A 24,590-nucleotide genomic window follows, 5' to 3' on the forward strand; every position below is an offset into this window, starting at 1 on the left:
TTGACAAACCACCAATTAAAACTGTTGGTTTTCATAACAAATTGAGGGGGTAATTTGATCTATCTTTCCCAATTAAATCCCCAAATTAAATAAAAAACATAATGTCATATCTTCTTCAATTTCCATTCGCAAAAAAGATGAACCCTAATTTCCCATCTGCTATCATTTTATCGCGCAAAACATAAACCCTAACTCCCATTTTAAAATATGCTCTTGAAGATGTCGAGTGGGTCGAATTTTAATGGTTCTTTAGCTAGATCGACCAGACAATATCGCCATCAATAGAGGCGTGCTAGCAGACCTAATTACAATTATCATGGAAGAACTCACTACTGTAGATGTGGGTATTCTAGATAAAGCTCCAATTTGAGTTTCATGGATAAGAGAAAATCCGGGAAGAAGATTTTATAGGTGTAAAAAATGTGCGATTTGTTGTGGATTATTTGAATGGTTTGATGAAAAACCGTTTACCAGTAGATCCAAGGAAGTAATTAATGAACTGTTAGATGAAATTGATGAAATGTTGATGTGTCAAGGGAATTTCGGCTATCTTGAAGATAAGGAAGACCATAGATATGTTGCTGAATTGGTCAAATTGGCTAGAGAAGAGGGGATGAAATACAAGAACATATTCTGGTGTGTTGCTGCTGGTTTTGGTTTAGTGTTGAGTGTGTTGATGATTGTAATTGTTTTTATAATTGCAGCTGTTATATGAATATGAAGAATGTAATTTGTCTTTGATCTGAATGAAAAATTTGAAAAATTTGTCTTTTAATTTAAATTTTCCTTTGAATGAATGTGGGTTGCTGTTGTTGAGTGTGTGTGTGTATATGAACATGAACATGAATATTGTAGGATCAAAAACACCCTTGTACTTTGATTTTCTGTGTCAAAAACAACCCTTAAATTTGATAACTTGGATCAAAGAACACCCTAAACTTTGATTAAAAATATCAAATACACCCTTCTAAATAATTTTAATAATTGTGGTTTTGAAACATAAAAACACAAGATAATATGTTAAAATAACTTGTTTATAATGGATAATATCATACAAATACACAATACATGCTTCTTACATTTACAAATGGCAAAAAACATATGAATTTAACATTAACAAAATAACTAACTGAGGTTACAAAATATATCCTCCATTCACACCATATTGTGCATATAAAGACAGAATGTGCATACAAACTTAAAAAAAACACCAAAATAATTTTGAGACAGACTAAAATAAAATAAAAGCATAAAGTATTCATAGCTTCCAATTTGGTTTAGGAGCTGGCTGCTTGAAAGGGGTATTCACTCTCTTCTTTGGTTTTTGCTTCTGTGCTGGTTGTTGAGGTCCCATGTTGGTCATCCTTTGCCTTCCTAGCAGTTGTGAGCTACCTTGTACCCCTGACTGGCCATCTTGTGATAGTTAAGATCCCATGCAAGTGGACTACTGAAAATTAGAGAAAGGATTTGGTGCATTGACTAAGTTGGAATCAGTTTGGGAAAGTGACTAACCAAATACTGTTCTTAAGAAAACTTGTGGACCCACACTACAGAATGTAGGAGGAGTAAGTCTGGAGAAGGTTGGGTTAGGAGCTGATTCAGCAGTTTGCCTTCTTTATTGTATTTGTCCAATCCTCATATGAACCTCAGATTCCAACTGGCTAGTTGAGATACTTTTTTTCTAGCAACATCACACTACTAGGGCTGACATTTGTGAACAATTCCACACACTCTATTCTTTTCCTGTGAATCCTACTCATTGCATCTTTCCTAATCCACTCCAAAAGAGACAGTATATGCATTTTCCTAGGATCTAACAAATCCCCATTGAAGGACTCACACATATTATTATCCACTGTATCACACTTAGAATGGTATGCAAAATAAGGCTTGCACTATGTGTGTGGTGGATATATAAGGAAACATGAATACGGAAAACATAAAAATCCAACAATCAAACAGCATTTCAAACATTATATATATATATATATATATATATATATATATATATATATATATATATATATATATATATATATATATATATATATATATTAAAACTCAAAAACAGACAAAGGATCAAAAACCGCTTAACCCAAAAATCATGCACAACAAAAATTTAACAATCCATTAATGACAATGCAAGAGGGTATTGAAGGGTCAAACTACATACCTACGACAGTATTCCGGCCGAGCCATTTTTGCCCGTTGGATAAGCAATCAGTGTGTTCAAACCACCCAATGTCTTACCGATTCTGATGAAATAAACAAAGGATCAAGCAAATGAGACTTCAAATGCTTAAATATAAGAAGATTAAGGGTTAAATTTGTAGGAATTAGAAACTCCTAATTTTTACCCAGAACAGGTAACTGTTGGGGAAAAAGAAGAAGAGGGAAAATGAAAAGAGAAGAAAAAAGGAAAAAAATTAAAAGAAACTTAATTTTAGCGGATGGAAAATTAATTAGCTTTACTTTTACATGCTTTCATCCACGTGGCAAAACAAGGGGCCCCAGAAATCATTCAATCTCTTTATTCAGCGAGTGCATCACAAACATGCGACGAGGGGGTTTTTGAGCTGGTTTTGCCAAGTGCAGGGTAAAAGTGATCCTGTTTTACTAATTTGGATGTTTTTAATACTTTGTATCAAGTTCACAGGATAAAGTGATCATTCGTTCAATATAAGATAATAGGCTTCATCTACAGTACAATTGAAGTTTGGATACTACTTGTGTATTTACCGACCATAGGTTTACGGATAATGATAAAATTGGAAATTTTAAGAAAAACATATAAATATATTCCTCATATCTGATATGAGGAACATTTAAACTTCTAAATATATTTTTATCTAATATAAACACTGAATGTTATTATTTTCAACCATTTTTGTATTTTTTGAAAAACATGAACCGTCCATGTAACATAAAATTTGACACAGATTACAAAAAAATTCAAGGTGTTTGATTATTTTTAAACTAAAAATATAGACTAAACTTTGAAAAAATAAAAATAAAATAAAAGACCACACAATTTTAAAATCCTTAACTGTATTCCATAAAAACCGTACAATTAATTTCTAAAATAATAATACAATAGTGCAGTTTATCATTTTAATTGAATTAAAGAGATATTTTTTTCTTTCTATTACTTTGTTTGCTGACAGTAAGATGTAACAAATAATAATAGCTACTGAAAATAGGGGTGAGCACGGATCCTAGATATCTCCAAAATCAAAACAAAAACCGAACTGAAAATATCCAGTACCGAAAAATATTTGTTGACCATTGACTTTTCCTAAACCGAACCGTACCGAAAATTTTATTGGTACGGTTCTGGATCTTAGATAAATAACCGTACCGGGAACCATACCGAACCGAAGTACCGAATTTAAACCGGAGAAACCGAAATTATATATAATACTATTTTTTATTTTGATAATTATATATGTATTATTCTTGAATTACTAAAGCTTAAAATTGTTTTATAAAATTAAATAATATATATCAAACATATTAGTCTAAATATATTATGAATTTACATTGTAATTATTTATTTATTTTAATAAAAGTTATATGAATTTGTCAAAATTTAATAAATATTATAAATATTTTTTTAAATATTGATATCAACAATTTATATATTCATAATTTTTCTATTATTGGCGAAATTACATAGTTTTAACAAAAATGATATAATTTTAGTCTTTTGAATAGCTAAAAATAACCTAATCAAATAACCAAAAAAATTAATTTTTAATCGAACGATAACATACATGTTGTGCCTTTTTATTTTATTGATGATTACTTATTTGTGATAGTTGGAAATATAAAAGAAATACAATGAATTAGTAGCTAATTAATTTGAAGAGTCAAAATAATATATTATAATATATTAAAGTCCATATTATAAATAAAATAATATCTGTGGTTCTAGTGTTATCCGTACCGAATTGTAACAAACCATTAGTTTCGAATCCCGTAGCGAATCATGCCGAAAGATAAAATCTCCAAACCGAACCGAACCGATTATTGGTACGGATACGGGGATCAAAATTTTTGATATCCCCGATTTTTGTTTTGGTTCCGGAGATTGGCCAATATCCGGATTCCCCAGAACTGTGCTCACCCTTAACTGAAAAAGAAGAAGGTATTTCAAATTGTTAGTCATTCATATTACATGAACATATAAATTGAGGTGAAAAGAATTTTTTTTTTAAATCATTCCATATTATATTAAAATATCTATAAATTACTATAAACAACAATATTATTATTATTATTATTATTATTATTATTATTATTATTATTGGGGGATCTTTCGGATCCACTAAAATGACTTTAAAATTTTATTATTTATTTGACTATATTAATTGATGATAATATAAAATGTTTATTTTTTATTTAAGGTAATAATAATGGTTCTTCAAATATTTTGAAAAATATTCTAAGAAAATGATGAATTAAAAATGAAAATAGCAGGTAAAATTTTTGTTCCAAAAACTTGTGCCTTGTTATCCAATAAGAAAAATCTCAGTCAGTGGTGAGTTTCACAATCGGTTGATTAGCGTATTTGTATTTTATTATTGTTTTATATTATTACCGGTTGAATAGGTAATATGTTTTGGAAACCAACGGTTGAGTTTATAAATCAATGGTTTATTGTTCGCTAGTGGTACTGAAGTAGTATTGTATTTAAAGGTATTGTAGAACGACCTCAGGTAATAACTTTATACTTGTATATATTCAAGGACGGAGATACGTGAGGGCATGCAATAGCACCTGCTCCCTAGAAATTTCAAAAAAAAAAAATATTAAAACTAATGATGGTACAATATCTGTAGAACTCTTAACACTTCAACACTAAAAAAATCATTAAGTTAACTTGACTTAGTCTAAGTAGTGGTTGTTTACTATCTTTCAAATTTATTAAGTCCAAATTCTACTAAGACTAAAACTCATGCCGTGTATTAAACTAATTAATATTAGGTCTAATTTTAATTTGCCTATAAGAAATTATTAGAACAAAAGAATAATTAGTTTAATTTGTAAACAAAAAGCCTCCGCCATTCTACTTTTCTTTGTTTCTTTTACTCATCAATTCGTCTCAATCAAATTTTTTTATTGATTTAATTTCTCTTAACAAGTCTACGAGCATAGCTTCCCAACTCTTAAGGTATTTTTTATTGTTTATATATTTTTTTGTTTTATTGATTAATAATAATTTAATGTTATTCATGATAGAAATTTATATTTATTTTTTTAAACTAATTGCAGCAACAATGTTATTAATTTGTATTAATTTTATTTTTTTTGTTTGTAATAGGATTTTGTATTTTGATTAATATGGAAAAATCGTCTAGAATTGATTTATATTTTACACGAACAAGTACGACTAATTTAGAAAGTGATGATATACTACTTTCTGATATTAGTGGTATTGAAGAGCCAGCTAATAAAATTGCTAGAAAAAATTCAAGTGAAACCGATGTTTCCTCTTTAGAGAGGGATCCGAGATTAAGACGTCCTATATTGGAGTATCCGGTCATTAAACGTAATAAAATTAGAATAGCCTATATAATGCTTGGACCATATCAACCTATTCTTCATGAGTATCCATTATCTGGTCCAACAAATCGTCCTCGACATTTTATTGCTTCTTGGTATTCTAAATTTCCGAGTTGGTAAGAGTATTCACTTAGTAAGAATGCTGCATTTTTTCTTCCATGTTATATGTTCAACAAGTCTAATGAATATTTTAGAGGGAATGCTTTCTCTATTAAGGGATTTCAAAATTGGAAGAAAGTAAATGATGGAAAAAGTGTGCTTTTTATGTCATATTGGTACTTCTCCTAATTCTCCTCATCATAATGCTGTAAGATCCTGTGACGATTTGATGGCTCAATCTCAACACATTGATGATGTACTCTCAAAGCAATATCTGTAGATGTTGCGAATAATCGATTACGACTCAAGACCACAATAGATGCAGTTCGGTGGCTCACTTTTCAAACTTGTTCCTTAAGAGGTAATGATGAAAGTGAAAAGTCAACAAATTCAGGTGATTGTCATGAGATGGTAAAATTGTTGGCATCTTATAATGAAAGTGTCCATAAAGTGGTTTTAAGGAATGCTCTAAAGAATGCAAAATATATATCTCCTGATGTTCAAAAGGAGATTCTAAGTATTTTTGCAAAGAAAGTACGTCGTACAATACGTGAAGAAATTGGTTAAGCTAAATTTCGTAGCATTGTGGATGAGTCTAAAGATTTATCAAAGAGAGAACAGATGGCTATTGTTTTGAGATTTGTAGATAAAAATGGTTGTGTGCAAGAGAGTTTCTTTGATCTTGTTCATGTTTTTGATACTTCAGCCGTGACTTTGAAAAATAACATATCTGCTATTCTTTCTTATCACAACTTAAGCACTCATAATATTCAAGGTTAGGGTTACGATGGTGAAAGTAATATGCGTGGAGAATGGAACGGATTACAAGCTTTGTTTTTGAAAGATTGTTGTTAGCAAAAAGAATACTAACTTGTAATAATCCGGAAATACGGAATCGATCCCACGAAGACAAGAGGTTTAAAGTGAGCGAACGCGTATTTTGAAGTTCAATTCGGAAAGCAACGATCAATTGGAATTATAGTAATGATTACGGAATTTAAAACTAGTGAAATTAACACTTGAAGCAATTAAAAACTAAAGCAATTAAATAATAAACGGGATAAAACAATAGGTAAAAGGCGTTTAGAGGTTGTTAATTCGATTTGAAACGTTCTAGCTAACCGGGGTTGATTTGGTAATTAGTTCGGGTCAAGTTTTTCTAAAATGCCTAATCCGCTCTCCCGAGTCCGCAATTAGAACTAATTGTAATTAAATTAATACACCGAAATCTAAATCGCTCTCGCGTAATTAGATTTCGATTGTACCAATTTAATCCAATCACGAAGCTAACCTATAACCGATTAAGCCCTAAACCGCTCTCGCGTGATTAAGCCCTAACTAAGTGATTTGCTAATTCCGGGTTATTAAGTGACTCTCACCTAATTAATTACCCTTTTAACCTAGGATTAGGAGATCAATCTATCCTAGGCATTAAGCATACAAATCACTACAAACCCTAATACCCAAATCAAACCCTAGTCAACTAATCACAACCAAACTTCATCAACAACCCCTAAACTAGGGATTTAGCTACTAATCACAAAAATCATAGCAATAACTAATAAGTAAGCATTAGGAGTAAACATAGTTTAGAGATTAATTACCTTGCAATAATTGAAGATCCAAACATAACAAGATAATGTAGAACAATAATAAAGAACTAATACTCCTCTTATTAATGATAATAATCTTCAATCCATAACAAAGCTTCCAAAATTACTAAGAACTAAAGTATTCATAAAAAGTTGAGAATAGTAAAAGGAAATGGGGGCTACAAATCTAAATCTAGTGCATAACCCTAAAAAGGAAAATAAGGTGTCCTTAAATAGTACTACCCAAAACAAGGAATAAAGTACAGCCCAATCTTGGATGTTTGGCCCAATAAGGAAATGTCCAAAAGCTGAAATCCCCTCTTTCCTTCTTGTCTCGAATCGAGACACACAACTTATGGATGTGTCTCGATTCGAGACACATCAAGCAGAAAAATCTGCTTCTCATCCTATAGTGTCTCGAATCGAGACACACATGTAAGTGGGGTGTCTCGATTCGAGACACCTCTTTAAAAGAGGGAAGTTGCTTCGCTTGCTTCCGGCTTTAGCTCCTTTCGCACTTGACTTCCGCTTCCGCTCATTTTCCACTATTCCGGCCTCAAAACTCTCTGTAATGCTCTTGATTCCCTGAAACATACACACCCTCTATAAGGTATACAATTCCATTGAAAAACGAGGTGAACGCATATAAAAGCATACGAAAAGACATCCTAAAGATAGGAGTGTTTTACTCCTATCAATTGTCAATAAGAATATTATATTCATTGTCTTGCTCATAGACTTCAATTAGCATTGGTTGGAGCATCTAGAGAGGTGATTGACATTCACAATTTTTTCAGTCAGTTATCTTTTATCATTAATATTGTCAGTGCTTCTTGCAAAAGACAAGATGAACTAAGGGCTGCTCAAGCTATGAATATTGCCAAGTTGATTGAAACTGGAGAAATTGAGACTAGAACTGGAAAAAATCAGATCGGTAATCTTCAAAGAGCTGGAGGTACTAGGTGGAGTTCTCACATAAGCTCAATTTGTAGTTTATTTGATATGTTTGATGCGACTTGCAATGTTCTTGAAAATATCATCAAGGATGGAAACTATTCTCAACGTGGAGATGCAGACAGTGCTATGAATTACATGTCATCTTTTGATTTTGTGTTCATTTTACATCTTATGAGAGATATCTTATTACTTTCTAATGATCTTTACCAAGCTCTACAGAGAAAAGCTCAACATATTTTAAACGCTCTTGATTTAGTTTCTACCACAAAAAGATTGATTCAAAATATGAAATAATGTGAGTGGGAGAAGTTTATTGAAGAAGTTAAATCCTTTTATGAGAAGCATGAAGTATTAATCCCCGATATGAATGCTTCTTTTTCCATTCGTCGAAGTAGGTGTCGTTCTAAGGAAACTAATATTTATATTGGTCACCATTATCAGTATGACCTATTCACAGTTACAATTGATACATAATTGCAAGAGTTGAATAGTAGATTCAATGATAAGGCAGTTGAACTACTTATTCTTAGTTCTTCTCTAGATCCAAAGGATAACTACATGTTGTTCAATGCTGATAATATATGCAATCTTATAGAAAAAATTTACCCTGAAGATTTCACCGAACAAGAAAAGCTACATTTGAAGATTCAACTACAACACTATGAGTTTGATGTTCCTCTACATACAGAGTTGAAGAATTTATCCACTCTTTCAAAATTATGTCAAGGATTGATGAACACTAAAAAAGCTACAATTTATCCTTTAGTTGATAGGTTAATACGAATCATTTTGACTATTCCTGTTACTACTGCAACAACGGAGCGCTCTCTTTCAGCTATGAGTATTGTGAAGACGAAGCTACGGAATAAAATAGAAGATGATTATCTTGCAGATTACTTGGTCACTTATAAGAAAATTGCGAAGACATTCAGTACAGATTCAATTATTGATGATTTTATGATATGAAAAAAAGACGTGTGAAATTTCGCGATTGATATTTAATTTTTTATGTTGAATTAGACTCAACTATTTTTATTAGTAAAGTTGAAATTAAATTTTTATTTTTTTTATGATAGTTTATGAATGGTAGTTATAATTTTTTTAATTTCCTAAAAAAATAATGGCATCGTCCCTGTATATATCTAAACCCTAAGCTAGCCCCAACTAACCATAAACGTTATATATACATGTTGGACCAAGTCCCCTTTGAACCCTAATTTTGAGTTTGACAATCAATTTAAAAAGCCTAATCATGTTTATTAGTGTGTAGGAACATATAGAAACCATCCCGGGTCGAATCGGAGCTTTCTAGCGAGAATTAAAAAATTCAAATTCTGACTAGTTCCAGTAGCATATCGCGCCCGAGATGCCTCTGGCATCACGGGCGTGATACACATATATCGGGCGCTATACATTCTATCACGGGCGTGATTCATGACAAGATCAGAACCCCTTTGGGTTTGGACTTTCATCACGGGCGCTACAGACCCATCACGGGCGCGATGTATATGACCGTTGAAGGTTCAACGGCTCTTTCTGAGCACCCCTACCAAAGTGTGACACTTGGCTCGCACCCATCGGCGGAATCCCTGAAGTTCACATATCACGGGCGCGACGCACTGAATCACGGGCGCGACATAGAATTTTTCAGAACAAATTGTCCTTTGATCTAGAAGCTTCAAGGGAAGGTTGTTTGGGTTATAAATATCCCTTGTCTACCACATTTATTTGGTTAAACACTACAGCAACAACAAACATACTCAAGCATTCGATTTATTCTCTCTAAATTTAATGTGCATCATTTATTGATTGCATATTTTATTTGTTGATTGTTTAATCATTGTGATTCAATCATTAGTGCTGTAGGTTTGTGTTTAGACTTAGAAAAGCACATTGTGGGTTTGAGATTATCTCTTAGAAATCTCTTTGTAAAGTTTGTGTTTAGCTTTAAAGCACAATCCTAATTAGTGAATTCTAAAAAGTCAATCCTTAATTGAGTAGTGGAGTAGGATCGAGTTGTGATCCGAACCACTCTAAATTGCTTGTGTTAATTTCTCCTCTCTTAAGCTCCTCCTAAATTTTAATTACCCACTAAACCTTATTCACCCCCCTCTAAGGTAGCTACTTAGGGATTTCAATACCCTTATGTACACTTAATAAAGTGTGGACAATTATTATTCCAAATTAAACACTTAAAAGAATTATTTATAAAAACCAAAATCTCAGCCATCATCATCACACACCAAACATTAATCAAATGAGGCTTTTAAGATCAAATTTTTCAAGAATCAACCGCTATACATCAATCTACACGAAATTGTTCATCCGGGTTACTAGAAAACGACCTCAAGAATCATAATGTTACTTCTGAGAACCCAAATCACTCCCTGTACACTCATGAATAACATTGTTGGACCTTTGTCCTTTCATACTTATTTCTTTTGACAATCAACTATGAGTGATCTAATCTTATTTATAAGTGTATAGGAACTCATAGGAACAATCGGGAGTCAATTTGGAGTCTTCTAGCAAGAATCGAGTTTTTGAGATTTTGAAGTTCCAGCAGCAAAGTCACGGGCGGGACTATTTCTTGTCATGGGCGTGACTTTAATGTCACGGGCGCGACTTTAATGTCACGGGCGCGACTTTTATGACACAGGGGAGACTTTTTCAGTATTAGCTTTTTCAACTTTGTCACGGGCGCGACTTTCATGTCACGGGCGCGACTTTTGATGACCGTTGGATCTCAACGGATATATTTCTTAAGCCCCAATGAAGTGATGACATGTGGCACTAGCCGTTGAAGAGTTTTGACATCTTTCAAATATTGCGGGCACGACATAAAGCATCCCGGGCGCGACTTTGTCCTGACAGCAAAACTTCTTTTGTTTGTTAGTGCTTTGCTTGTAGTTTGCTTTGGGTATAAATATAATCCCATTTGCAATGTCTCAAGATTAATGATTTGCAAACCTTTAAACAACAAACACACATCTTTAAACTACATTTGCTTTGTTATAGTTTTAGAGTAAGCTTGTAAACTCATAAATCATTGTAAGTTAGAGTTTAGTTTTGGAAAAACTCAACCCTTGTAAGTTAAAGATTAATTTTGGAAAATCTCATAGTTGGTGTTTAGCTAAAAAGCACTAAGTTTGGAGTTAGCTTAGAAAACTCTTTGTGAATTCCTTTTAGTGGATTCTAAATCGCAATCTTTGATTGAATAGTGGAGTAGGATCGATTTGTGATCCGAACCACTCTAAATTTCTTGTGTTAATCCTCTATCCCTTAAAATCTTTCTAATTTCTATATTTCGCATTCCAAGAGTTTAATCTTTCGATTCACATTCAAAAACCACGGTTTGCCATATATCTCATAGGGTCTTTCAAATATATTTTTTTTTTTTACATTAGATCCAGTTGAATTATATGCATTAGGATTTTTGTATTCGTGAATGATTCGTCATGATTTTAATTGATTTTTCTTCTACAGCCATTTTAGGTTTTTTTTTATCGTTTTTATGTGTGTTTTTAGTCGTATATCGCTCCCAAATATTTAAGTGCGCCTTTTTTTTGTTGCTTTTACATGTTTTGGGTCCAAAATTTCAAATTTTTAAGGAGCAGCAAAGACATGGTGCCACCGCCAGATCATCATCTTGGAGCTACAATATAACTACTCTCTATGAGAGAGAAAGAGAGAAATAATTTTTTTAATTTTAATAATAGTTATATTGAATAAAATTATGTAATACAAAAATTTAAATAAAAAGTGTGATGACATATTTAAAGAAATCTACCAATGAAGTATCTTTGTACAAAGCATAATTATAAATTTTACAATGCTTAAGAGTGTATGTAGAATAATTATGCACGAGCCAATTTTTTTTAATTTTAGTAAACAATACTTATTAAATTTGAAAATTATAAAGATAAACAGAACAAGTAGAAATATATGATTATAAATTTAAGGCTAATCACCTGTAAAACTACTGACCTTTCATTTTTTTTCAATAACACCCTCACCTTGCAAAAACTTCAATAGCACTCTATTTCGCATTTTTACGTTTCAATAGCACCCTAAATTTAAAAAATAGATGATTTTATTATTATAAGGATTAAAGTTTATAAAATAACTAAATGATAGGATTATTTTATACCTTTTTCTAATTAAACAAATACAAACAAATAAGCCCTCTTCCCCACTAATTTAAATAAAAAATTAAAAAAATATTAATTTCTACCCTACATTTTTCGGGTCTCCTCCTTAACCCGCCACCCGCCGCTTCTCCACCATCATCCTCCATGGGAGGACAATCTTGTCCTCCCATGGAAGACGAACAAAGCTCGTCCTCCATGAGAGGACGAGCTGTTCTCGTCGAGCTCGTCCTCCCATGGGAGGACGAACAAATCTCGTCCTCCATCCTCCCATGAAGGATGAGTTCTTGAGGAAGAACTTTGTTCTTCCTCAAGAACAAGGAAGAATTTTGTTCTTCCTCAAGAACGAGGAAGAACGGTGTTCTTAAAAAAAAATAGCGAATTGCGGTGCGAAAGAGTCGGTAACGGATTTGAGGAAGTGGCGATTGCTCAGAATTTCATTAAATAATTTTTTTTTATTATTATTCATCTTTAAATATGGAGAAGATAGTTTTTTATAGTATTTATAACATTCAATATTATTTAGAATATGTGGTAAATATAAAAGACTTATTTTGAATTTTATCCAACTGAAAATAGTTCAATTTAATACTTTAGGGTGCTATTGAAACGTAAAAATGCGAAATAGAGTGCTATTGAAGTTTTTACAAAGCGAGGGTGTTATTGAAAAAAAAATGAAATGTCGGTAGTTTTACAGGTGATTAGCCTAAATTTAAATAAAAAGATATGTATAGAATTTTAGTACTTGAAATAATATTGTAAAAATTAATATTTTAGAGTATGTAGAATTATTGATGTGTAATAGAGAGAGAAACACAAATAGAGTTTTATGAAGGTGAAATTTATCTTATAAAAGTCCTTTTACTACTTGGTTTATGTATTTTCAAAAACAGTTTTATAAAGTCCTTCTGTTAACAAAAATCCGTAAGTGTAAGGGATCAAGTAAAACTGCTTTTTAAAATATAATAATTGTTGGTATATGGGTCGGGTTGCCCATGACGGATTGACCCGAACTCAGTTACATGTATGGAAGAATGTTGCAACCTTTTATGAAAGGTTGCAACTCCATAAAAAGTGGTAACTTAATGAAAAGTTACACATATCCATGATACTCATTGTGTGTGTATATATATGTATGATACTACATAGCAAATCAACTTTTGATTCACAGTTAAACACTCTAAAAATGTATACAATAAAGATAGTACATAAGACGGTGAATTATAAATATTCTTCATAATAATAATACTTGGATTTAGTGACATAATCAATCATTCAAACTAGTGGAATTAACAAGAGGTACGCCTAACGATTTATTTCCACATATGTCAACATTGGTATCAAAACTTATAATGTTGATTTACATGTTTTGATTGATTGAAATTCATGATATTAAAAAATAATTTTTGCATGTTAAATGCATCATAATTTGTTATACTTTGTGTGAATTTTAAATATCTAAATTCTATATTTTATGATGTATAATTTATATATTTTTAAATTATGTTGTTCAAATTTTAAAACGGTATAAAGAACATAAAATTTGGATCAGTATAAAGAAATTTATGATTTTTCAAATATGGGTAGTTTAAAAACATTATTCTGAAAATTTTAAATTTTGTACGTTTTGAGAAATTTTGGCATGATTTTTGTACTATTTACATGACATATGATTACATAATGTCATCTTTATAATGATATAAAGATTATAAAAAAACGACTTGAATTATAAAAATTATGATTTTTTAAATAAAGTCTACTTGAAATACAAAATTAGAAATTTTCATATTAGGATTTTTATTGTAGAAGATGACGTGTATTACACACTCTCTTCATTTTCATTTGATATTCAAATATCCGTCTAACGATGTCGGAATATAAATCAGATTGCACCATTAAACTCAGAGTAGCCATAAACAGGGGGCTAGAAAAAAAAAATAGAGACAGAAACAGAAGATAAGGCGGCGCGTGCGTGACACTCGCCACCTGCGCGTGTGGTTCATTACAAACAGCCCTCACGCGCATAAATATTCGGTACAAATTTATTCTTCAATTCAGATTAACTCTATTTTTATTTTATTCCGGTTTCATAATTTAAAGATCAAATTGAATAAAATTAAAAAGTTTAAGAACATAAATATTATTTTATCAAAAGTTGGAAGATGTACATTGTTGATAAAAAAACACGCAAGCGTATTAATTTCAACTTGTAATATAATGGAATTAAAGTCTGGGTTGTCGAACCCACGAGAAATGTAGAGTCACCATGAGAATGAGTTTAATTGCCACTCGATTCATTTAGCACACAAATAGCATGAGTTACAGATCACAATAAAAAACAACTAAAGTAAACAAAGACCGAGATTTAACGATTGGTTCTTCAAGTCAACAATTAACTAAAATGGATTAAAGCAAGAGTAAAGAATGTTCAAGGGTTGCTAATTAGGGCCGGTAGAATTCTTAGAGTAGGGATTACTTAGAGGCGCCGATTTGGGTCAAGCTATTTTATAGCTCTAAATTCTGCTCTCTCGAGTCAAGAACTAGGAAAATTGCAATATTAACTAATCGACATCTAAATTGCTCTAGTGAAATTAGATGTCGACTAAGCTAACAAATTACAATTAAACAAGCAAACTTAAAATCGCCCTCGCGTGATTAGGTCCTAGATTCGTAGTTAGTCAAATCTGTCTAATTAAATGATCCTCATCTAAATAATTAGATTAAAATTCTAGGTTAATAAATCACACTAACCTAAGCGTTAAGAGCACACAACCACAACAAACAATGAATCAAAGCACAATTCTAATCCCTAATCAACTAACATGTCTTCATTAACAACCCCCAAATATGGAGTTTAGCCAACCATAACTATACTAGCATTAAGAGCTAAGAAATATCTACTAAACATTATAAGAGTAAAAATAAAATACCTTAAATAGAAAATTTTGTAAATCATAGCCATTCAATAGATAATAAAACTTGACAATAATAGAAGAGCTTGTATTATTGAAGGATTAAAAACCCAAAATATGAGACTTTCAAGAACGTCAAGAACAATAATGAGTTCCTCAAAGTAGAGAGCAAGAAGGATTAAAACTAATTAAAATGGATAGTCTTTTTGCAAAGTGATGCGTGTCCCGCAAAAACTAAAAGATAAAGTGACTTATATAGTCACTAAAAAAAGAAAATAAAAATATCCTATTACATAAGTGTTTGGCCAAAAAGCAAAGGGGTCCAAGCAAAGCACAAATATCCAAGCTGATTTCGTATTTCTTATTTTCCATATGTCTCGATCGAGAAGCACTCTGAAATAGGTTTCTCGGTCGAGAAGCTATTTTCCTTAACCTTTGTATTAATTTGATGAGATTGGTCTTGATCGAGAAGCAATTTGGAATGGGCTTCTCGATCGAGACAATGTGTAAAATACAGCTTCTCAATTGCACTTCTTAGCCTTCTCGACAGAGACAATGCTTAAACTTGTGTTGTTTCGGTTCTTCGCTTTAACTTCCATCTTCAAGATGTCTTCGTTCTTTTGCTCTTTTGGACCCCAAAACCTTCACATGCGCTTTGTTTACCTGAAATTTTCCACACACATAATAAGGTATATAATCACTTAAAAACGCATGACAAAACATATAAAGCGATGCAAAAATGACTTAAGAATATAGGAGTATTTTACTCCTATCATACATACGACATTTACATCATCTCGATCACAAGGAGAGGTTCACCGTAATGGTATTTTTTTTTCCTTTCCGGAAAGAATAAAAAAATAATATAAGGGGGCCGTCCTTTTGTTGCAGCATGCTCTTCAAATTTACGGATTTGAAGGGGGCCTAAGGCCCCACTTAGTTTCGCATACACCTTAAACCTAATTTTATACATATAAATTACCTATCCATCCAACATGGTCCAACTCACGTGCTTGTCTTTGTGAAAAATAGTCTCATATATCACAACTAATAATCAACAATGACACTACAAAATGTCCCTATCACTAAACCCCCTAGATTTTAAAAATGCCCGCTAAACTTTTTAAATTTTATTTAATGGCCATATAAATCCTTTTTATTCTAAAATGACCAAAATACTCCTAAAATTTATAAGGAAAAAAACCAAATCAATTTAATCTAACCAAATCTAAAGTCATACATTCGTCCATCCAACCAAATCAAAGTTAAATCACTAATCCATTTAACTAAATCAAACAACTCAACCAGAAACTGCCACCCATCACCGCTTTTCCGGTCACCGCCACCCATCCATTGTCGGAAAAGAATTCCAACCAAAAATTATTTAATTTTAAAAATAAATTATTTTAATTTTTAATTGTTTTCATGTAGGTTCGTTTTCGAGCGAACCCATTTTGGTTCGCCTGAAAACAAACCTATCGGAAAAAAGAAAATAAAAAAATAAGTTATTTTAATTATTCTTTAAGGTCTTCTCCGATTAAAAAAATATTTATTATTTATTTTTTGATCGGAATTTTTTTTGACTGGAGGTCGCAAAGGTGGTTTCCGGTGGGTGTATGGCGAGAAGTGGGTGAGTGATGATTTTAGATTTGCTCGGATAATTTTAGGTTTGATTTAATTGGATGGATGAGTTATGTTTGATTTGGTTGGCTGGATGATTTTAGGTTTGGTTAAATTGGATTGAGTTGTTTTTTATTGACTTTAGATATATTTTGGTCATTTTTGGATAAAAAAAGATTTGGGGCGGTTTTGGAGTAAAAAGAATTTACTGGACCATTAGGTAAAGTTTAAGGGGTTTAGCGAACATTCTAAAAATTTAGGAGTTTAATAATAGGGCGTCTTAAGTTAGAGTTTCATAGTTGATTAATAGTCATATATCACAAATGTGCAATTTTTCAATTATAAAACTGAAATGTTGTCACATCTTATCTCGTTCAATTAATTTTTCAGTCCTCTACTGCGGGTTCAGCTAGTAGAAAAAAAGGGACATTAAACTTTTTGGATCACTATGGTTATCGCTAATTATAGAAAGATCATTAAATTCAATTTTATTATAAAAGTATCATTAAACTTACCATTTTATTAGAACGGGATGTCACCCGTATAAAACTCACTGTTTATGATGCCATGTCTTGTCGGATTTGTCCACATCATCCATGTCTATTTTCCACGTCAATTAATGAGTCTCTTTAATTAAATATTAGGTCAATAAAAATTTAAGGATCATTTTAAACTTTTTACACTTTCCATCTTCTTCCTCTACACCAAAATAAGATCGACCAAAACCCATCTTCTTCCATATGCTATAAAAACAATTCAACTATTATGAAAAAACACAACAATCTAAATTCTTATTAAACCCATATGTTGATCCATTATTAATGGCCAGCGTAACTTATTAAGCCCATACAAACTTGCACTCCTTAACTAAAAAGCACGGAAACTTCAACAAAGTTGCGTTTTCCGTTTCGGAAACGTTTCAAAAACCGGAAACTCTTAGACACCCGTACGAAACGTTTCGGGCCGTTTCCGTAAATAATAAAAATTAAAAATTTGTAAAAAAATTAAAATTAATACCCACAAATAAAAAAATCTAACTAGTTATATATAAATTTTACATTCGCATTGCCCATAATACATCAAATATACTTATTCGTGTTGAATTATATTATGTTTTTTATATATTAATAAAATTTTAAATATTCAGTATATTAAAATGAATTATTTTGTTAATTATCATAAATATTTTTATAATATTTTTATAAATATATCCCTACATTTTTGTTATTTACACGTTCCCCCCACGTTTCGTGTCCTTTATTTTGAAATTTTTTTGTTTTCCCGTGTCCGTTTCGTATCGTTTCCGTTTCCGTTTTCGTGCTACCTAACTCCTTAATCCTTTCCTCACACCAAAATCACCGATCAAACAAACATCAAGTTTGTGTTACAAAAAGATCATAAACATGAAAAAATTTTAGGTAGACCGAGTCTACCACGTTATCTGTAAACTAAGCCACCCATAATACAACACTTTATTAAAATAATGGCAATATCGTAATATTACTATGAAGATTGGAATGCATTTAATTGCACAATTATTACGATATTGCCATTATTTTAATGAGGTGTTGCATTATGAATGGTTAGTCTACGGATAACGTGGTAGACTCGGTCTACCTAAGAATATCTCCATAAACATATGCACATACAAAATTCCAATTTTCTTAACTATATTCAAGCTAGTTTAAAGCATTTAATCATTCATCAATTATAAACAAAGAACAAGAAAGAAATCAAAAACAAAATACGGATCGAGCAAAAAATAATAACTATCAACCATGAATTTAACAGGAATAAAATCAAGATAAATGTACCATTAGTGTCCTCCATGATTAAACAAAAGCCAATTCAAAAATTCAAAAACCGACTGATAATAAAAATGAAGAAGAAGAAAAAAAGCTTAGAAAAACAGAGTCGTGGAGAATGGGGATGTGGTTTCATCTCCAGTATTTGTTGTTTGCTTCAGATGAGAAGAGGAAGACGAGCGTCTGTGTTTCTGGCGGTATGGCAAGTAAAGAATAAGGCGAAGGGTATGACGAGTTAAGAAGATGGTGAAGTGATTGCCGGCAGCTGAAATTATGTTTTAGGGTTTTGGTCGATTTTTTTTCAAATTCAGTTGAACAAGATGAAAAATATAAATAGTTAAAATGATCTTTAGATTTTTATGAAACTAACATTTAGATAGAGTAACTCATTTATTGACGTGGAAAATGAGACATAGACGATGTGGACAAATCCAGCAAGACATGTCATAAAAAATGGCGAGTTTTATGCGGGTGACATTCCGTTGTAACAAATGGCAAATTTAATGACACTTTTGTAGTAAAATTAAGTTTAGTGACATTTGACCTAGTAAGTTTAATATTCGAAAAAAGAGGAAAGTATGTTCTTTACGTTTTTTTGAAATTTTTCTTCATAAAAGTACATTCTAATTTTTTGCTGTAATAAAAATATATCTTTTAATTTTTTTTATAAAGTACGCCATCTACTGATAATCTAACAATAATCTGCTAATAATCTATCAAAATAGCGTATTTTTACAAAAAAAATAGAGTGTACTTCTGTAAACATTTAGCTGAAAATATATATTTCTATAAACAAAAACTCTAGAAAAAATAGCAAATAATATAATTTTGTTTTTATGCCATCATAGTTATATAAAATATTGAATAAACAATCACTTTATCCCCTGAACTTGGCACAAAGTATCAAAAACGTTCAAATTGAGAAAAGTGGATCACTTTTACCCTAAACTTGGCAAAATTGGTACAAAAACCCCCCTCCCCACTCTCATCTAAGAGAGTGAAACACACTCTCCGGTTTGGGTGGTGGTTTTTGTTTCCTAGGTGGTTTTTTATGGAAAAAAGTTTAAAATGATCCAAATATTTTTAACATTTTATAAATTAGTCCATAATAATAAAAAAAATTAATTTAAAAACCTTACATATCAAAATCATATTTACTAAAAATATAAAGGAACTATTTGTATTTTTTACAAAAAAAATTCAATTTTTTTAAATTCTGATGAGCAGCTGCCGGAAAATTTTTCCGGCAGCTGCTCATCGTCAGAGACGAAGACGAACTCAGTTCTCAGTGGTGAGAGACGAACTCAGATCGTCTCTCACTGAGAGACAGTTCGTCTCTCAGATCTGAGAGACGGAATGAGTTCATCTCTCAGAGACGAACTCGGTTCCTCCCTCAGCCGCTGGTGTTCCGACGTTGATGATGGGTTTGGGGTGGTGGTCGGTGGAGGTGGAGGAAGAGGGATGGTGGTGGTGGAGGTGGAGGAAGAAGAAGATGGATTTAAAATTAATTAGAGTTAAATATTTAATTAGATTAAGTTAATTAGAGTTAATTATTTTAAATTTAGAATCTTACTCTCCAATTAAGGTGCCACATCAGCATAGGAGTGTTTTTGAACCGGTTTTGCCAGGTTCAGGGTAAAAGTGATCCGGTTTTACTAATTTGGACGTTTTTAATACTTTGTGCCAAGTTCGGGGGGTAAAATAATCCTTCGTTCATTAAATATTTCACATTTCTTATACATTTTTCTAACAAAAATATTAATTATAGAGGATTTGAAAGAAAAATACCAGAGTAGCAAAGAAGGTAGTAGCGGAGTAGCCTCTGATTCCATCAACCTGGCCTCTGGCAAATATGATGACAAATTAACAATTCCGGAGAATGCAGTGGCCGAAAATAAGAAGATATATAATCAAATGATCCAGGTTCTCTTTATTGATCAAATCACTGTTCTATTCATAATCATTATTGATCAAATCACTGTTCTATTTATAATCATTATTATCCAATTATCGTTCAAAAGTTACATATATCAGTCTACAATTGATACAACATCCTAAACATTTCTGAGTGGCAAGATTTAGAGGGTATTCCTAATCCTTTATTAAAGTTGTTGGCTATCAATGCAGTAATCTGTATCATGTGCAGATGTGCTATTACTCGAGCTCTAATGATTCAGTTCCTTCTCCGTGCTCCTGCATAATGAAAATCACAAAATTTTGTAAATGGAAGTATATAAATGTATTATAAAGCAGGCAAAGCTAGTGAGTGCATCTAGCAAGCATGATTAAACATATTCTGATGTATGATACAAGGAAAATTTTCAAGTAACCTAGAAATAAAATGAACTCAGCCCTGTCACATAATTGGCTATAGCCTCAGAAGCAATACCCATTTTTTTTTCTTCTGATTTTTCCATCAATGCTGAATCATCTAGCTTTAGCTTTCTATTGGCGAATGATGGTTTTAGATAACATTTACGAGCCATTACAGACATTGCATTTAGTGAATTTTCTTTCAATATGCTAACGTTCGGACAGGCATGCAATGATGAACCATAGTATAATTCAAGAATGACACACTATATAAGGTAAGTGGCATTGATGAACACAAAAATTTGTTGAGCGGGCTGCAAGTATGTTATTCATTCATCTGAAATCACTGGTTCCTGGAAGCAACATGTCAAGCATACAAGAACTCGAATTTCTCAAGTTCTACGAAGCAACTTATTGGTAAGTTTTAATAGATATAAGCTCAGTCAGGTGATGTAGCCCATGAGGATATCCTAAGCTATTATATATTTTCATGTTTAGTGCACAGAAACCATCCACATAATTAACTGAGGTTGTACAATAGGAAATTACCTGTAGGGCCCTTGCTCCATAGGGCTAGACCCTCTATGGCAGTGAAATTAGGATCATCGAGGCGTTTCCATGTTTTGATCGACTTGACAGCACCCCACTCTCTGTTTTGCGACTTCTCCAAAGATGCAACCACAACCCTTGCCCTCCTTGACCATCCAGCTTTCCCATACGCGTGGTATCCAAAACCCCCAGCATAACAGAGCTGAATACCGTTTAGCCGACCACAAAAGTCATTCAGATGATCATGTCCGGTGAAAACAGCCTTCACATCTCCAGCCTCCACCATAGTCGTGAAGAAACCCGAGTTCACAGAAGGAGAGCTAATGCCTGCTTCTTGTTTCACCCCCGTGAAGTTTGACGAATCAAGACTTGCATATTCAGGCAATGGGATATGAAAGTAACCAAGTCCAGGTGCTGGTCCTTTCTGAGCCTGAGGGTTGCTCATGTATTCTCTCTGTAAACAAACACAGACTATTTAGTAAATTATTAGTATTAAATATAAAAACCTATTTTTGGGAATTCATTTAAGAATCTGGTTGAATAATTCTTTGAAATGGGAGCCCAAACAGGAGTCAACCCTAGCAGAATTTATAAGCTAAAAAGTATCTAATTAACCGTTGACCCCAATATTTTTATTTATAGTATTAAGCTTCAAATACGAATCAGATAACAACATTATTATGCATACAAATTAATGGAGTGCCTCTAAATACAAAAGAGAAAGCGGTGTTACATTCATACCCGAAGCCTTCGAGAAGTGAGTTGAAACCAAAACTGCTGAGAGGGTTTAATCCAACCATAACCAGGAATTGATGGAACAGTAGAGTAATCACCACTATCAAGAAAATAAAGATTAAGAACTGATTTATTTTCAAATCTTGAACCTTTAACACCACCGACCTCAATATTATAATTTCCAAAACCATCAATACCATGTGCTTCCACAGGATTAACTCGAGCAAGAGTATTTTTAAGACCAACAATATGCTGCATAACCCCTTCTCTAGAAAGGGTAGATTCTTGATCATGGTTACCTAAAACAGCCACCCACGGTATATTCGATTCAATTGCCGGCGCAAACGCTGCATTCAGCGATTTCGCTGCGTCGGTAGCATCAAATCCAAAGATATTATCCCCTGTTAGACAAATCATAGAATTATGTAAAAATGTAACAGCTTCAAACATAATAAACTTGTAACAGAGGTAATAACTATTGGGTACCGGTGAAAACGATTAAATCAGGGTTCTCAGCACGAATCATGCGGCGGATAAAGGCGGTGGTGTTGAGATCAGAGCAAGTAGGCATTTGGGTAGGCAACACATCCAAACAAGGCGTAGTGTTTCCATCAGCAAAGTGCATATCAGCAACTTGGAGGATCTTGAACTCTCCATTGTTCCGAAAACGCAGCTGTTTCGGGGCACCTAATGCAAGCACTAGCAAGTGAGACAAAGCTAACACAGTAACTAGCAAGTGAGAAGGAGAGGGACATAGTAATTTCCTCTCCAACACCATTTTTTCCTTCTTCAAAGTTTGTGTTCGTTTAAACTAGTTTTAGAAAGTATAAATAAATGGAGACTATGAGAATTAATGTAAGAAGAAGTCAATTGTGCGTGAAAAGTAATCCGTAGTTGATTAGTCAAGAAAACATAGCTTTCGAAGTAAATGCGGAAATTAAAGTCACAACAATATGCAGAGCGAAACCAAGAGCAGCATTAAATATATGATAAACCTACAGCAAAGGGACCTACTCGGGATATGAATTTACAGACAAAGAAAAAGGAGATAAAAATGAACACTTACGGATGCACACGAGGTGTTCGACGAAACGTCCTTACAAGACTTGTCGTTGTCGCTGTCCTCTTTGAATGAGTTACCAAAGCGGAGTCTATATGGTGACGAAAACTTCAACAACGGAAGGCAAAATAAATCTACTGCAAATATTCTCTGAATAAAGGGTAAACGCGCCCCCTGAACTTGTGACGCGGGTCATCTAATCCAATTTATACTTTTTTGAGCAACTAAGCCCAAAACTCTTCAGTTTTAGGTCAAACAATCCAATAATTTATATTTTTATTTTAAAAAATAGATTTACGATAATTAAATCGCAACAATTGGAGAAGTATCTAATTACTTTTTTGCATCCCCCACCTCTGATTTATATTTTACACGATTTAAAATACAATTATGGGGTTATTTGACCTAAAAATAAAGAGTTTTGAGGTTAGTTGGTCAAAAAAGTATAAATTGGATTAAATGACCCCGTATCACAAATTTTGGGGCACGTTGACCCTTTGTTCAATATTCTTTTTATATATGAAACGAGTTAATTACTAACAGGGTTGGTCCAAGTGATAAGCGGCTTGATATTATTTAAGTAAGGTCTCGGGTTCGAGTTTTGTGAATGCAGAAAATCTCCGCTGGCAGACTCACCCATTATGCCAGATGCGCGATTCAGGTCGAATCCGGATTAATCAGGGCGAAGCCTTGAAAACCGTATGGGCAACAAAAAAAATAAAAATGAAACGACTTAATTAAATTAAATAATAATAATAAATTAGTTTAGAAAATAGATAATAAATTTTGTAGGATATTTTTGTACTTTCAAAATTATTTTATGGCAGAAATTACAAAAAATCCTTCAAGTTATTCCAAAAAAGCACATAAGTCTTTTTAATATTTTTTTTGCATTAAACTCTTCAACATTTTTAAATAGTGCAAGTAACCTCCACACTTGAAAAAACCCACATAAATAACTAAAAACATGAGGGGCTAATTGTCCAAAAAATAAAATAAAAGGGTTTAAGTGCTTTTTCAAATAATTTAAAGGGTTTTTATGCACCATTTAAAACATTAAGAGCTCAAGTGATAGAAAAAACTAAAAAGATTTTGTGTGCTATTTCTGAATAATTTAAAGAGTTTTTTTTTTTGTATGTTTGACCTTTTATTTTCCTTTCCTTTCTTTTGTCCAAATTAGAAAGAAAAAAATTTTCCTCCTATCTTTACTTTTTCCGTTTTTCTCGGATAATTTC

At 32.3% G+C, this 24,590-nt stretch overlaps 1 protein-coding gene across 2 annotated transcripts; it reads right to left on the minus strand.

The window, feature by feature from the left end:
* Positions 1–20,605: 20,605 nt before the first annotated feature.
* On the minus strand, positions 20,606–23,457 carry LOC126686483 (probable inactive purple acid phosphatase 29). 2 transcript variants are annotated; one of them, XM_056106106.1, is made up of 5 exons: positions 23,362–23,457; positions 22,782–22,982; positions 22,302–22,696; positions 21,561–22,014; positions 20,606–20,891 (listed from the first exon to the last, which is right to left on the minus strand). In XM_056106106.1, exons 2-5 carry the CDS (start codon positions 22,918–22,920, stop codon positions 20,872–20,874), a joined length of 1,008 nt encoding a protein of 335 aa, XP_055962081.1. In that variant the 5' UTR covers positions 22,921–22,982; positions 23,362–23,457; the 3' UTR covers positions 20,606–20,871. The 2 variants fall into 2 exon arrangements, with proteins under 2 accessions (XP_055962081.1, XP_050236497.1); XM_050380540.2 differs by lacking the exon at positions 23,362–23,457 and having other exon boundaries at positions 22,782–23,262.
* Between the last annotated feature and the right edge of the window lie 1,133 nt (positions 23,458–24,590).

The sequence above is a fragment of the Mercurialis annua genome, linkage group LG6 (assembly GCF_937616625.2).
Source record: "Mercurialis annua linkage group LG6, ddMerAnnu1.2, whole genome shotgun sequence".
Classification (NCBI taxonomy): domain Eukaryota; kingdom Viridiplantae; phylum Streptophyta; class Magnoliopsida; order Malpighiales; family Euphorbiaceae; genus Mercurialis; species Mercurialis annua.